A 15,358-nucleotide genomic window follows, 5' to 3' on the forward strand; every position below is an offset into this window, starting at 1 on the left:
CACATATCCTCTAATTTAGTCCTATCACAAATCTGAACTGGGAGAGGGCATTGTTAATCTCAAGATTCATGAAGTTAAAGGACTTGATCATTTATTATGAGCAGACAGGGCTCAGACTTATGACTCCAAAGGCAGTCACCTATTTTACCACAACATACTTCATTTATAACTTCCACACAACCAAAACATAGCTCACATTCCTCCTAGCCTCAAAGTAAGTTAAAATTCACCCAATTCTCAAAAGTCTGCATTGTAATGTCAATTCTCTGCCCACATTTACAGACCTCTCCAGACTTTCTCCTATAATAAGGAACCTAAATAACCTTGAAGCAGCAACCTGCAGTGCCAATAAGAAACTGGGAATGCCATGCACCCCTAATCACAGACATCCTAGGCATCTGAAAAATAAATGTTGCCACTACCTAGGGAAAGTATGTGTTTTTATGTTTCTGCCTATTTTGATAAATCCACAAAAGAAAACTCCATTTCACCAGGCAAGCAAGATAAAATGCTTTGACTGTAACCATCTCCATTAGCTTCTTTTCAAAGCTTTAATAAACTATCATAAACCTGATAACAGAAATGTATTATCTTATAATTCTGAAGGCCAAAAGTACAAAATAGTCTCAGGGGGGTGCAGTATGCCAAATGTTTGTATTCCTCCAAAAGTCAGATATTAAAATCCTAATCCCAATAATCCCTATTTGGAGGTGGGACCTTTGGGAGGTAATTATAGTAGGCTGGTAAAACCTTCATGAAAGGGATTATTTAAAAAAAATAGTAAATATCTTTACATTTACTAAAAAATGAATAAAATAAAAGACAAAAAATAAATTATGAGAAGCCAGCTGTCTGCCAACTTGGAAAGGACTATCACCAAACCCCAACAATCCTGACACCCTGATATTAGATGGCAGCCTATGGAACTGAGAGGGAAAAAAAAGTCCTTTTTGTTTAAACCCTTCAGTCTTCGGCAGTTTGTTATGGCAATCCAAACAGATGAAGTCCCTGGGTTAAAATCAAAATGACATTCCCTCTGGAGGATCCAGGAGAGAATCCATTTTGTTGTCTTTCCAGTTTCCAGAGGTTGCCTATATTCCTTGGCTCTAAGTTCCCACCTTCCAGTACATGTATAATTCTTAACTCTGCTTCTATTTTCAAATCTCCTCTCTGGCATTCCCACTCTCTCTTTCCTGTGTATAAGACCACTACTGACATTATATATAAACCCTACCTGGATAATTCAAATCTCCCATGACAAGATCCTTAATCACATCTACAAAGTTCCCTCTGCCACATGAGTCAGCATATTCACAAGTGCTAGGAATTGGGACATCAGGCATAAACGGAGCTAATACTTTTTCAGATAAAGATGTATCACACTGGACTGTGAGTTACGGAACAGGGAAAGAACCAAAAGATGGTCCCACGGAGTGCTAGCAACTGAAAAGGGAACAGACACTCCTAGAATTGTGAGGAGACAACAACAAATTTTTTTTTGAAAAGTTGTACTATTTTAGATTAATGGTCAGTACTTTAAGAGAATTTTAAGTGAAATGGCACAGGATGATTAAGACAAATCTGGACTCAATGCCCAACATATGTATTTTTTTAATGGTAATTTTCTAAAAATTAAACCAAGTCCTTGATATAAAAGATCAACTTCCCCCAACTGCACCAACTAGGCTGGATCAAGAATAAACTTGAGAGGGCTGGGAGGTAGTGCAGTAAGTGCACATGGAGTGGAGCACAAGGACCAGTGTAAGGATCCCAGTTGAAGCCTCTAGCTCCCCATCTTCAGGGAACAAAGATGAAAGGCGGTGAAGCAGGTCTGCAGGTGTTTATCTTTCTCTCCCCCTCTCTGTCTTCCCCCCTCTCCTCTTGGTTTCTCTCTGTCTTATCCAACAACAATAACCACAACAAGGGCAACAAAATGGGAAAAAATAGCCTCAAGGAGCAGTGGAGGCATAAAAAAAAAAAAAAGAATAAACTTGATGACAGAGAATAGAGCAGGATAGAGACCAGGTTTTGTGTCAGGAGGTGTGGTCCCATTCATCCTTTGGAAAAAGAACTGTGAATGTGTGAGCCTTGTGGCACTTTAAGAGACTGTTTTTATAGGGAGTCAGGCTGTAGCGCAGCAGGTTAAGCGCACGTGGAGCAAAGCACAAGGATCCTGGTTCAAGCCTCAGGCTCCCCACCTGCAGAGGAGTCACTTCACAGGCAGTGAAGCAGGTCTACAGGTGTCTGTCTTTCTCTCCCCCTCTCTGCCTTCTCCTCCTCTTTCCATTTCTCTCTGTCTTATTCAACAATGACGACAGCAATAACAACAACAATGAAACAACAAAGGCAAAAAAAGGGAACATTTTTTTAAAAAAGAGATTGTTTTTATAAAAGTAAACCTGAGTAAGTTTATGATGTTGTGTCGATTTAGTCTCAATAAATGTGTCTTCATGAAAAACTGTTTTTATTTCCTAGAGGTTCTATTACAGATCTTGCCTGGGAAGTGAAGAAATCATGGTGCCTGGAGCGTTCCAAATCAAATCATTTCATCTCCTTAGAGAGACGTTTGCTTTTAATAAGGTTCATTTTTGTCTAGCTGCTACTTTACATGTAGCTAATACCTGAATCAATGAGTTTGTTACATGAGTTTTCAGGAATTTGCTTTAATGGAATGTACAGTTTAATAAAATTTGTGCATTTACTTCATTTAATATTCCAGACAGCAAGTTCTCTTTCCCTAAAACTGAGATTATATGAAAAGCAGACAATGTTCTAGCACATGGTTTGTACCTATTAGATATTTATTAAATAAAAGTTGAATGACCACATGATTGCATAAATACACAAAATTCTAAATAAACTTTTGACACAAGGTCAATCTGAGAAGCCTACTTACTGCAAAATGCTACTGATCTCCTTTCAACAAACATTATATATATCAACTGCATACATAAAGAGAATTCCTTGGTATCCAACATTTGCCAAGCCTTTTCATCTTACATGTGTTCACGTCAGGGATTTATAGTGGGTTTTACAGTGGTTGAAAGATCTTAGACATATGAAGACGTGGGTTTGGATTCTGATCCAAGCACTTGCTGGTTATGTGATCTTGGGGGAGTTGGCTAACCTGCTTCATCTCCCCTTATTTTCAAATGGTAGGATAATAATACTGAATGTGCATAGTTGTTCTTAGGATATAATAATGCCCAACAGTTTCTGACATATTGATGACAGTGATGGTGATGATGCTGATACATCTAGTCCCAGTTCTCTTGGTTAACTTGGTACTTCAGGAAAGAAAGTTACCCAATATGGAAAGTTGATCTCTTCTAGGGATATTCTCCATCAGTCTTGTTCTCTAATTCTCTAGTGTAGCTGCCTATCTTCTCATGCAATATACACTAAATCTCCAGAATGTGCATATACCCTCCTTGACCCCACTCACTGCCTTTCAGTCAGTCCAGTTAACATGTTTATTAAACTCTAACTCTGCGCACAATAGCTAACAAGCAGTGTACACCCCCAGCAAGAGTTGGGGATGGTCCAAAGGCATGGGAAGAAGAACAGAACTTATATAGTTCTCACCAATACAGTGGGCCATCTCAGGGCCAGGCAGTGGCACACTTGGTTGAGCTTATATGCTGTTAGATATAAGGAACTGGATTCACACCCCTGGCTCCCATCTGCAAGGCAGCAGGGGGAGCTTCTCAAGCAGTGAGGCAGTATTGCAGATGCCTCTATCTCCCTCCCTATCTCCCTCATCCTTCTAAGTTTCTATCCAATAAATTAAAAAATATGAAAGGTAATTAATACATCATAAAAAAGAATACATATGTCATATGCTTCACTCTTCTCTTTTCCTTTATACCTCCCATCCTTTCTCTCTTTTGATTTTCTTTCATATCTCCCACTTTCTTTTTCATTTTTCTCAAACTTTCACCTAAGTGGTTCCTCTTTGAGTTTTCTTTTTATTTATATGGCACTCCTTATTGAAAATAAATTCTCTCTCTCTCTCTGTACACACACACACACAGTTTTTTTGTTTGTTTTTAACAAGAGCATGCTCAGCTCTGGCTTATGGTTGTGCCAGGTACTGAATATGGGACCTCTAAGCATCAGGCATGAAAGTGTTTTGCATAATCACTATGCTATCTTCCAATCCTCACTAATCTATTTTTGTAGCTAAAATATTTTTAATAAGTTATTTATTTATTAATGAGAGGGGTAAGAGAAGAGAGAAAAAGAATCAGACATCATTCTGGTACATGTGCTGCCAGGGATAAAACTCAGGACCTCATACTTGAGAGTTCAACACTTTATTCAATGTGCCACCTCCTATACCACACAATAATCTATTTTTTCTTAAATATTTATTTATTTATTTTCCCTTTTGTTGCCCTTGTTGTTTTATTGTTGTAGTTATTGTTATTGATATCATTACTGTTGGATAGGACAGAGAGAAGTGGAGAAAGGAGGGGAAGACAGAGAGGGGGAGAGAAAGATAGACACCTGCAGACCTGCTTCACCGCCTGTGAAGCGACTCACCTGCAGGTGGGGAGCTGGGAGCTTGAACTGGGATCCTTAAGCCGGTCCTTGCACTTTACGCCACGTGCGCTTAACCCACTGTGCTACCACCCGGCTCCCACTAATCTATTTTTTTAAGATAAAAAGTCTGAGAGGGAGAGAGAGAGTGAAAGAGAATATAGCATTGAAAATTCCTTCAATGCAGTGGGGGCTGGGCTTGAGCCTGGACTGTATACATAGCAAAACAGTGCACTATACCTGTGAGCTATTTGACCAACCCCCATTAATATATTTTTAAGACAACGCTATTTCTAAATAAAAGTAATCCAATATAAAACTGTTGCTTAAATTCTCATTTAAACAAAGTAATAATGGGATATCAGGACTATAAAAAATAAGGAAATATAAATTTGGGTCTATCAACAAATTCCTCAAGCATGAAGTTAGGCCATTATGGAGTGAGAAGTATGCCTGTTCTTCTTCCTAAATATAAAAGTTACATCTTAGTACCCAAGACTATTTGTATGTATTCATTTATTTATATGTTTACAACAGCACTACACAGCTATGACTTATGGTGGTGCTGAGGATTGAGTCTAAGACCTTGGTTTCTCAGGCATGAAAGTCTATTTACATTACCTCTATGCTATCTCCTCAGCCCCTTCTACCTCAGTACCCAGGAAAAGTCATGCAGGAGTGGAATCACAGGTTCCTACATAAATATATTACACTATATCAGTCAGTCAGAAATGTAATGCTTTGATGAAATGTTAGTTGCGAGGAAGGTAAGTTCTCACGACCTCAGCATCACAGCTTTCTGCAACAATAAGGAACTGAAAGCACTCAGAATACAATTGAACATGCAAAGAATAAGTAATATTTACATATTATCTACTTAACCTGAGTTTACTAGAAAGAAATAACCCAAATTCAGGAGACAAAAATAATTTTTCCCCAGGGGCCAGGTGGTGGTACACCCAGTTAAGTACACATAGTACTACGCACAAGGACCGGCACAAGGATCAGGTTTGAGCCCTCAGCTCCCCACCCACAGGGGGAACATTTTACAAGTGGTGAAGCATGTCTGCAGATGTCTACCTTTCTCTTTCCCTCTCTATCTCTCCCTGCTCTCTTAATTTCTCTCTGTCCTATCTAATAAAATGGGGGGGCACTAGGAGCAGTAGATACACAGTGTTGGCACCGAGCACCAGTGACAACCCTGGTGGCAAAAAATAGAAATAAAATAAAATAATGGTAATTTTAGATTTAAAAACTTTGTTTTCTTACTACATGAAAACAACATGATTAATTTTTTTTTCAGGCTCAGTAGTGGCACAAACAGTAGAACACACATGTTATCATGTGCAAGGACCTGGATTCAAGCTCTGAGTTCCTATTTGCAGATGGGGAAGCTTCAGAAGCAGTGCTATATAGCTCACTTGCTCTTTCACGCTCTCCCCCCCCCCAATGCCCCCGCAATTTCTCTCTGTCCCTATCAAAAGGAAAAAAATATAGCCACCAGGATTGATAGATTTGTCATGCAGGCACCAATCCCCAGAGATAACCTTGGTGGCAATTAAAAAAAATTTTTTTTTAATATATTTATTTATCTTCCCTTTTGTTACCCTTGTTGCTTTTTTATTGTTGTTGTAGTTATTGTTGTTGTTGTTATTGATGTCGTTGTTAGGACAGTGAGAAACGGAGAGAGGAGGGGAAGGCAGAGAGGGAAAGAGAAAGATAGACACCTGTAGACCTGCTTCACCACTTGTGAAGTGACTCCCCTGCAGGTGGGAAGCTGGGGGCTCGAACCGGGACCCTTACGCTGGTCCTTGCACCACGTGTGCTTAACCCACTGAGCTACTTTTTTTTCTTTGGTGCAAAAGGTAACTCATCTAGTAGGTGTGTACCTTACTGTTTACAAAGGTCTAGGTTTGAGCCCCAACACCATATGGAAGTACCACAGAACCACGGACAGAGAGGCAATGATATGGTTTTTCTCCTTTTGTCTCTACTTATCAGAAATAAAAAAAAGAACAAAAGTATTTGCCTCGGAGCAGTAGAGTCATCCATATTTGAGGTCCCCAGTAACAGACAGACAGACAGACAGACAGACACACACACACACACACACACACAGTTACTTTTCTCTTTATTGTATAATTAATTTATCCCTAAAACTTGGATCACAAACTATGTCAAATGCTAACTTTTAGGAATAAAGGTAAGAGATTATAAAACAAAAAAGTGCTAGTCTTAATATAAACTCTAAGAAGCTTTAAATAGTCTACAAATATGTACTACTATAAATTTCTATTGCTATAAAAATGAACTAACAGCTAATTCTTCTGCAATGATATAACCACTGTTAGAAATTCTCTAGGTTTTCACATTTTTCCTAGCAAAGCTTTTTAAAAAAATGATAGATAAGGTCTACATAATCTAAGCAAGACAGTCAATCTTTCCAAGCAATGTCTGACTTACTAGATAAGATCAAGAAACTGTAATTTTCCCTGCGAGGAGAAAAGTTATTTCAAAAATATGAATGTAATGCAAGATACCTTCTATAGCCTTCAATTTAATCTTTACTATAGATTTATGGCTCTGCTATGTTGACTTATGGCTTGTACCAAACAGAACACAGTGAATTTCTAAATAAATCCATTTCCTTTTCTTTGAAATGTGCATTAATTATCTTTAGAAAGTGTTTTCCTTCTATGAAAATATAAGTAACATACTCATTTTTATTCCTACTTTGTAAACTACTACTGTAAAGCAAAGCAAGTTGTAGAACTAGCTGGAGAAACATCACAAGTTAGCACCATGACTAGCATTCCATTTCTCGCCTCTTTTCATCCTAGCACATGCCTGGGGGCAGAGCATAGTAACACTGTTCAGATAATCTTGTCTGTTAGTGAATAGACCCCAAGTCACCCTGTGGAGGCTGGGAGAATGGATGAGTGAAGAGGAAGAAATCTCTAATTCAATAGGAGTTGAAAAACATCAAAAATAAAAGTTAAATTAGGGTATTTTTAAGTATATAAATATTTTATAAAATATGATTGAATCTAATTAAAATTAAGACCTCTGCCCCCCCTTTAATTACTGACTTAAGAGGGTTTTACTAAACTAAAAGATTTCAGGGATATAATTTCATACACTTCCATGGTAAGTATAATTCACCAAGCCTCCACTTAAGTTCTTTACCTTCTTCCCTTGATAACTACCATAATTCTCACAAAGTCCAAAAAATGCTTTAGTTATCTATTTTTTTACAAGTTTGTTGCAGTCATCTATATTCCACATATGAGTGAAACCATCTTGAAGTTGCATTTCACCTCTCAGTTTATTTCACAAAGCACAATCATCTCTAGTTTCACACTATTTACAACACTCAAAATATGAAAGAAACTTAAATGACTGATGAGTGTATAAAGATCTTTAACAAATATATTACCTCCAAAGTTCTTCCTTGATCATCATCCAAGAAATACTGGATTGTCAGAAAAGTCCTAACTTTTTTTTTTTCTATGCTTTTCTAGGTAGAAATGTTTCATGACTCTTCCAACAACCCAGCAGTTATTTGGCCTTATAATCACATAGAATTTATAGTAGCCATTGTGTTCAGTTTCTTTCTTCTTTGTCCTTCTTTCCTCCCTCCCTTCCTTTCTTGAAAGATGTGTTTATTTATTTTAATAGAGACAGAGAGAAGTTGAGAGGGAAGGGGATAATGAGGGAGAATAAAAGAGACTCACACTGCTGCTTCATGACTTATGAAGCTTCACCCGTGGGTGGGGACTGGGGGCTGGAACCTGGTTTCTTGTGCATGATATGTACCTGGGTGTACCATGGTGTACTGGGTGTACCACTCCCTAGCCCCCTACATTAAATTTCTTTATTAAATTTTTACCATTCAACTGTTAGGAAAATATTGTGAATAAAACATTCATGAACAATAATATGAGATACCAAAAGCTTGGTCACCTTTATTACTATTTTCTACATGAAGCTCATCAAGGAAAACACTCATTTAATGTTTGTATAAGTTCTAAAACCTAGATATATACCTTTCCTCACTGTACACTGTTCTTCTCTTTTACCATTTACTTTCTTAAATAGACTAATTAGTCACTTATCTTCTAACACATAACAAATCATTTATTCACTATTCTTTGTAGTCCAAATGAAAAGCATAGCCTATGTGGTTGCAAAGTTGGAAGCCTGATAAGTCATCTGCAAGGAAGAGTACACATATGTGAATCTGTGAATGCTGCAACTCCACAGACTTTTGGCTGAAAATGAAAAAAAATGCAAATATCATGGTTAATATTCAGAGCATTTTTATTTACAAAAGCTGCCTAAAACCACATCAGAAAAAGCTAGAGAAAGTAAAATTTATAACCAGGAAAATGTAATATAGAGTCTATACTCACCGTCTGATGGCTTCTATCACAGTATCGCAGACCAAAATAATCTATCTCCACGAGGTTTGTGTGGCGAAACACGTGGTCAAGGACAACTGAACCCTTCGTTGACTTCTGCGAAGATAATTCAATGTTAGCTTTTTTCTTCCCCTAGCAGGACATAATCACAATTCTCGTCTTTTATTAGCTTTGAATATAACAGGATGAGCTTATTAGTCCACAGTTACCTCTTTAAACTTTACTCTGATATAAAGAAAGAAAAGGATTTTTAACAAAGTGTGTTAAAGACAATGTTTTGGAAAAGGTTTTAAGTTGCTTTATATAAATACAAGTTTATTTTCTCATGAAATTGTAAATTATCTTAAGGACAAAAATCTCCTTTTAATAGATAATTACTCATATAAGATCATCTAATAAACTCACAAGAAGAATGCTTAAGTTAATTAGTCAACAATTTTGTTCTGCTTTATATCTTAACTCTTTTCAGCCACCAGGTTCCAGATGTCACCACGATGCCAATCTGACTTCCCTGGGCAGACTATCCCACCGATGTGTTCCAGAGCCCCACCTCCCCAGAGGCCTGCCCCACTAGGGAAAGAGAGAGAAAGGATGGGAGTGTGGATCTACCTGCAGATGCCCATGTTCAGTGGGAAAACAATTACAGAAGTCAGACTTCCTACCTTCTATACCCCATAATGATCCTGGGTCTATACTCCCAGAGGGATAAAGAATAGGAAATCTATCAAGGGAGGGGATGGGATACGAAATTTTGGTGATGGGAATTGTGTGGAATTGCACTCCTCTTATCCTATGGTCTTGTCAATATTTTCATTTTATAAATAAAAAAAGAATGCTTGAGTTAAAAATCCTACAACTCTTCCTTTTAAGAAGCAGTTTTTCAACAACTCTCACAATTAATACAGAAGGTAAATAGAACTCAAATAGCGGTAGCCAAAGCTTTATTGGTTTTTCAAGAAACTTTTCACATTATTTTATTTTGATAAAGTATGAGACAAAGAGATAGAAAGAGAGAGAGATACAGAGAGACACCTGCAGTACTGCTCCACCTCTTATAAAGATTTCCCCCTTCAGGTGGGGACAGAGGGCTTGAACCCAGGTCCTCATATATGGTAAAATGTGCCCTCTACCAGATATGCCACTACTCCACCCCATCAAAACGTTATTTTAAATGTATTACTAATAAAGTCATACATTAACAATGCCAAAATAAAAGTTCATGTAAGGGCATTGCATTTTGTCTCTTTTACTTAAACACAAAGAAAACACTTCTCTAGACTAATTTGTAAATGCTGACACCTATCTAAATATCTAATCGTTATCTCCCCAAGTGCTTATCATTAGATATCTTAAATACCTATTATTCACGCATACTAAATAAACATTTAATCAGTAAGCTCTACTTCACACGCCACATTAATCTTGAAGATAACTCGTTTTGGTGGTATATGTGCAGAGACAGACTTCTCATTCCTTTTGTCTCATCACTGGGAAGATATTATATGGCAGTAAATGAAATTCCAGATAAGTCACACATTGTATTAATGACACAATATATCTAGGGCTTTGTTCAGTTGCATTTTAGCTCATATAATAACCATCAGTTTACTCATATGTGGTGAATACTCAATATTTTGAAATTTACAGAAAAAAAAGAACTGCAACATGTGAGAAATATTTTTATTAAATATCATAAAGTGGATAATAGTAGGTTATAAGAGCATAAACTGGGAGAAGGTAATTCTTGGGTATGATTTTTCTCCAAGTTATCCTTGGTTAAACTTAATTGGTTCCTTTTTCAAAATCCATTAAATCATTTCTGAACAAATTTCTTCCATAACCAGGCTGTTACACATTTTCTGCTATAGTGACAATGCCACAATCAATGAATGCCTCTTTGTACACACATACCCATGCCTTTCACTAGGGTAAAAGTCTGTAAAGGAAGTTACTCATCCCAAGGACATGCATACTTAAAATTGTGATGGACACTGCCAAAAGACCCTTATAATTCATTCAATAAACGTGTTTACCCACACCACAGCCAGTTTCTGGAGAGAGCAATTTTCCACTCAATCTGACAGGGCAAAATGGGGACCTGGGGATAGATAGTAGCTTAATTAGAAAGTTCTTGACAAAAAAAAGAAAAAAGAAAAAAGAAAGTTCTTGACATTAATAAAAATAAGAGTTCTATCATATGATTTGCTTATACAGAACATTTCCTAACACTTTGGTTAAAGACCTTCCAACTCCAAGGTTATGAGTAAATTCTCCAAAGTATTTCTCATACTTATACAATTTTACTTAGTGCCAGTAGCCCTTCAGTACATTTGGAGTTTATTTTTGTGCTTGGGTTAGAGCTTAGTTTTATTTTCAAATAGATAGACAAGTGTACCACTATTTATCAAGAAGACTATCATTTCCCTTTTGACTAGAAACAACTTTATCATCCACTAAAAAGACATCCTCATTCCTTGATGAATCCTCCAAGATTTTTATTAGTTTAATTAGTTGGTAGTCATTATTCTTTTTCAAAAAGGTCTCTGCCAATTCTTAGACATTTTTCTCTACTACAGGAAGTTTAGAACCAGCTTGTCAACTTAATAAACAATCCTGTTGGGATTCTGGGTAAAATTAAGTAGAACTGACAGCCTGGAAGAGTCAGGGAAGTAGGCAGGGTGATATTTACAAAATGAAACCTACATGATTTTCTACTATAACCATCACAAAAAGTTTATGCTTTTTTAAAAATGAGTATCTTATATAAATTCTAGTTTGTGGCAGGTATAGTCGACAAAATGTCACCACCACCTCCACTGTCCAAAAATAAACAAAAATAAAAAAGGGAAAGAAAGTACCTTGCTCTCAACCCCTGGAAATTCATTTAATCCATTCATGTGACTGTGTTATGTCACAATTGACCTTAAGCTAGGGAAATTAACTAGAACGGTGTCTAATATCATCAGGTAGGCTCTTAAGAGCAAAGTATTCAGTTCTTCCATTTCAAAATGTCTCCTCCATATTTGCTCCTGCTCTTACTGCATTGGCTGGGGAGACCTGGTAGCTAGAAGGACATGTATTCCTCTCTTATTCCTTAATTTTTTGAGGAGCAAGAAGCTTGAACATGGGAGATTTCACTGCTTCCAGGCCAACTTTGTCATTCAGGTGGAGAGAGAAGCAAAGCGATACAGACACATAGCGATATCACAGCACCAGAGCTTCCCCACGGCATCATCTCATCTCCATGTGACACTGGGAGTCAAGCCTGGGTCTTAAGCATGGCAAGCCACACATCCTTCTAGGTAAACTATCCTTTTTTGACTTAAAAAAAAAAACATTTATTTATGTATTGAATAAGAGACAGAGAAAAGGAAAAGGAAGGAGAGGAGGGGGAGGGGAGGGTACATACAGTACTAGAAAGTGAATTTAGGTCTTTCCCCAACAACATCTTCACCTAACTCTAGGTGACCACTATAGATGGCTGTTACATAGCACTTATCTATACTTATCATATAATTTAAAGTTTTCATGTTTCTTGCTTTTTAAAAGTCTTTTTTGGGGGGTGTGTCTATGGAGTAGAAATCATTTCAGACACAAGTAGAACGTGAACTGGAATTGGCATATTGCACAAAAATAAAAAACTCTGGGGTGGGTGGGAGAATACAGGTCCAAAAAGGATGACAGAGGACCTAGTGGGGGTTGTATTATTATATGGAAAGCTGAGAAAGCTCATGCATGTACAAACCATTGTATTTACTGTTGAATGTAAAGCATTAATTCCCCAATAAAGAAATCTAAAAAAAAGAAGTCATTTCAGATTGCACTCCTGATAAATTAGAACAAAAACAAACAAACAAAAAAATGAAAAATTACCTGAAAACTCAAAATACAACCAGGATTTCTCCAGAAACTCACTAAGCCACAGGTAAGTACAGATATGTGTGGTCAGTGGGTGGAAAGGAGCTTGGAAGAAATTCTCCTAAGTCAAAAGCCATCCTTGGCTCCGAAATGGAAATGAAATAGCCCAGCACATTACGATCTGCTCTACTCCTATTTTATGGTTATTGTGCATTAAACATTTTGTCTGGCTTTATATCTTACTACCTTAGCCACCAAGTTGCAGATGCTATTACAATTTCATCCTGAACTCCCTGGGAAGATAACTTCACCAATGTGTCTCAGAACCTCACATCTCTAGAGCCCTACCCCACTAGGAAAAAACAGAAACAGGCTGGGGGTATGGATTGACTTCCCAACAAACATTTTCAGTGGAAAAGCAATTACAGAAGCCAGACCTTCCATCTTCTGCACTCCATAAATAAATGTTAGGGATAGATGACCAGAGGACTCAACTCCACCTCCATCAGGGCCCGGATAGAGAAGAGGAAAACAAGGAAGGACATTCAGAAGCAGTGATAGGTGTAGGCGTGACTTAGGAAGAGAAGGCAATACCACACACACAAAAAAATGAGCAACATGTTCAGCAAAGAAGCAATTATAGAAGCCAGACCTCCCACTTTCTGCACCCCATAAGAAGATCTTTGGTCCATACTCCCAGAGGGATAAAGAATAGGGAAACTTCCAATGGATGTCAATGAATCCCAATGGATGGGATGAGATATGGAACTCTGGAGGTGGGAACTGTATGGAATTATAACCCTCTTTTCCTACAATCTTGTCAATCATATTCAACCACTAATAAAAAAGTGGAAAGAAAAAATGGGTAAATATATGTCAATATAGATAGTTATAGAAATAACAGTCAAGGGAGTCGGGCTGTAGCGCAGCGGGTTAAGTGCAGGTGGCGCAAAGCACAAGGACCGGCATAAGGATCCCGGTTCGAACCCCGGCTCCCCACCTGCAGGGGAGTCGCTTCACAGGCGGTGAAGCAGGTCTGCAGGTGTGTATCTTTCTCTCCTCCTCTCTGTCTTCCCCTCCTCTCTCCATTTCTCTGTCCTATCCAACAACGACAACAACAATAATAACTACAACAATAAAACAACAAGGGCAACAAAAGGGAATAAATAAATAAAATAAATTAAAAAAAAAGAAAGAAATAACAGTCAACCCATATCCAAGATTCATTGCAGTTTCCAATGAAGGGAGTGGGGTCACAGAAGTCTTTAGTAGTGAGAATACCACTGTTGCCCTATACTTTTGTAAATTATTATTAAATCACTAATAAAAATTATCTGTTTTGTTTTATTCTACTTTTACTTTTAGTCAATAGGGGTATTGATCTTACCTTTTTTTTTTTAGCAATCTAAGTGTTACTGATTTCTTTATTAGTTACTTAATATTAACTTACAAAACTATGAAATAAGTGTTTTAAAAAATTTTTTATTTATTCCCTTTTGTTTCCCTTGTTTTATTGTTGTAGTTATTGATGTCATTGTTGGGTGGGACAGAGAGAAATGGAGAGAGGAGGGGAAAGCTGAGAGGGAGAGAGATAGACACCTGCAGACCTGCTTCACCACTTGTGAACTGACTCCCCTGCAGGTGAGGAGCTGAGGGCTCAAACCGGGATCCTTCCATTGGTCCTTGTGCTTTGCACCACGTGTGCTTAATCTGCTGCTCTACTGCCTGACTCCCCAACAGTGCTAAAATTCTACACCTTTCCCAACACTGGAGCTCTATGTCCCCATTCCATCCATTGGAAACTGCATTAGTTTTCTCAATATCACAGATATTATTTCTGCACAGATATTATTTCTTATTTCTCTCTCTCTCTCTCTCTCTCTCTATATATATATATATATATATATATATATATATATATATATTTCCCATTTTTCTATGGTCCTGCCTTCTTTTCCTTTCTAAGTCATACCTATTACCTTGAAGTGTTTTTCTCCCACCACCCCTTTTGTCCCCCTCTTTTGTATCTGGGTCCTGATGGGGTTGGAGTTCAGAGTCCTGTGGTCAACTATCCCTACCACTCTGGAAATATGAACCAAAATTCTTTATGGGGTGCAGAAGATGGAAGGTCTGGCTTCTGTAATTGCTTTTCCACTGAAAATCTTTGTTGGGAAGTCGATCCATACCCCCAGCCTGTTTCTGTTTTTTCCTAGTGGGGTAGGGCTCTGGAGATGTGAGGTTCTGGGACACATTGGTGAGGTCATCTTCCCAGGGAGTTCAGGATGAAATTATAGTAGCATCTGCAATCTGATGGCTGAAAGGTGGTACGATATAAAGCAGGACAAAATGTTTAATAAACAGGAACCATAAAGTAGGAATAGAGCAGATGGGAATAGGGACTTGAGGGTGGTTAGAAGTTAGGAAGTCTATTTTAGGTATGTTCATAGGGGCCCATGACTGTGTTAATTTTTGATTAATCTTGACAGCTAACCTGCAGGTGGACAGAAAATACTGACTAGGAGGATTGTGTCAGAGTT

General features: G+C 37.7%; 1 protein-coding gene across 2 annotated transcripts in view; it reads right to left on the minus strand.

The window, feature by feature from the left end:
• EPB41L4A (erythrocyte membrane protein band 4.1 like 4A) overlaps positions 1 to 15,358 on the minus strand; it is a 349,321-nt gene that overhangs the window by 196,221 nt on the left and 137,742 nt on the right. For both annotated transcript variants that reach the window (XM_060201270.1, XM_060201269.1), the window contains exon 3: positions 8,955 to 9,059. In XM_060201270.1, the coding sequence (XP_060057253.1) occupies positions 8,955 to 9,059 (105 nt within the window). The remainder of the gene's footprint in view (positions 1 to 8,954; positions 9,060 to 15,358) is intronic.

The sequence above is a fragment of the Erinaceus europaeus genome, chromosome 11, assembly GCF_950295315.1.
Source record: "Erinaceus europaeus chromosome 11, mEriEur2.1, whole genome shotgun sequence".
NCBI lineage: Eukaryota > Metazoa > Chordata > Mammalia > Eulipotyphla > Erinaceidae > Erinaceus > Erinaceus europaeus.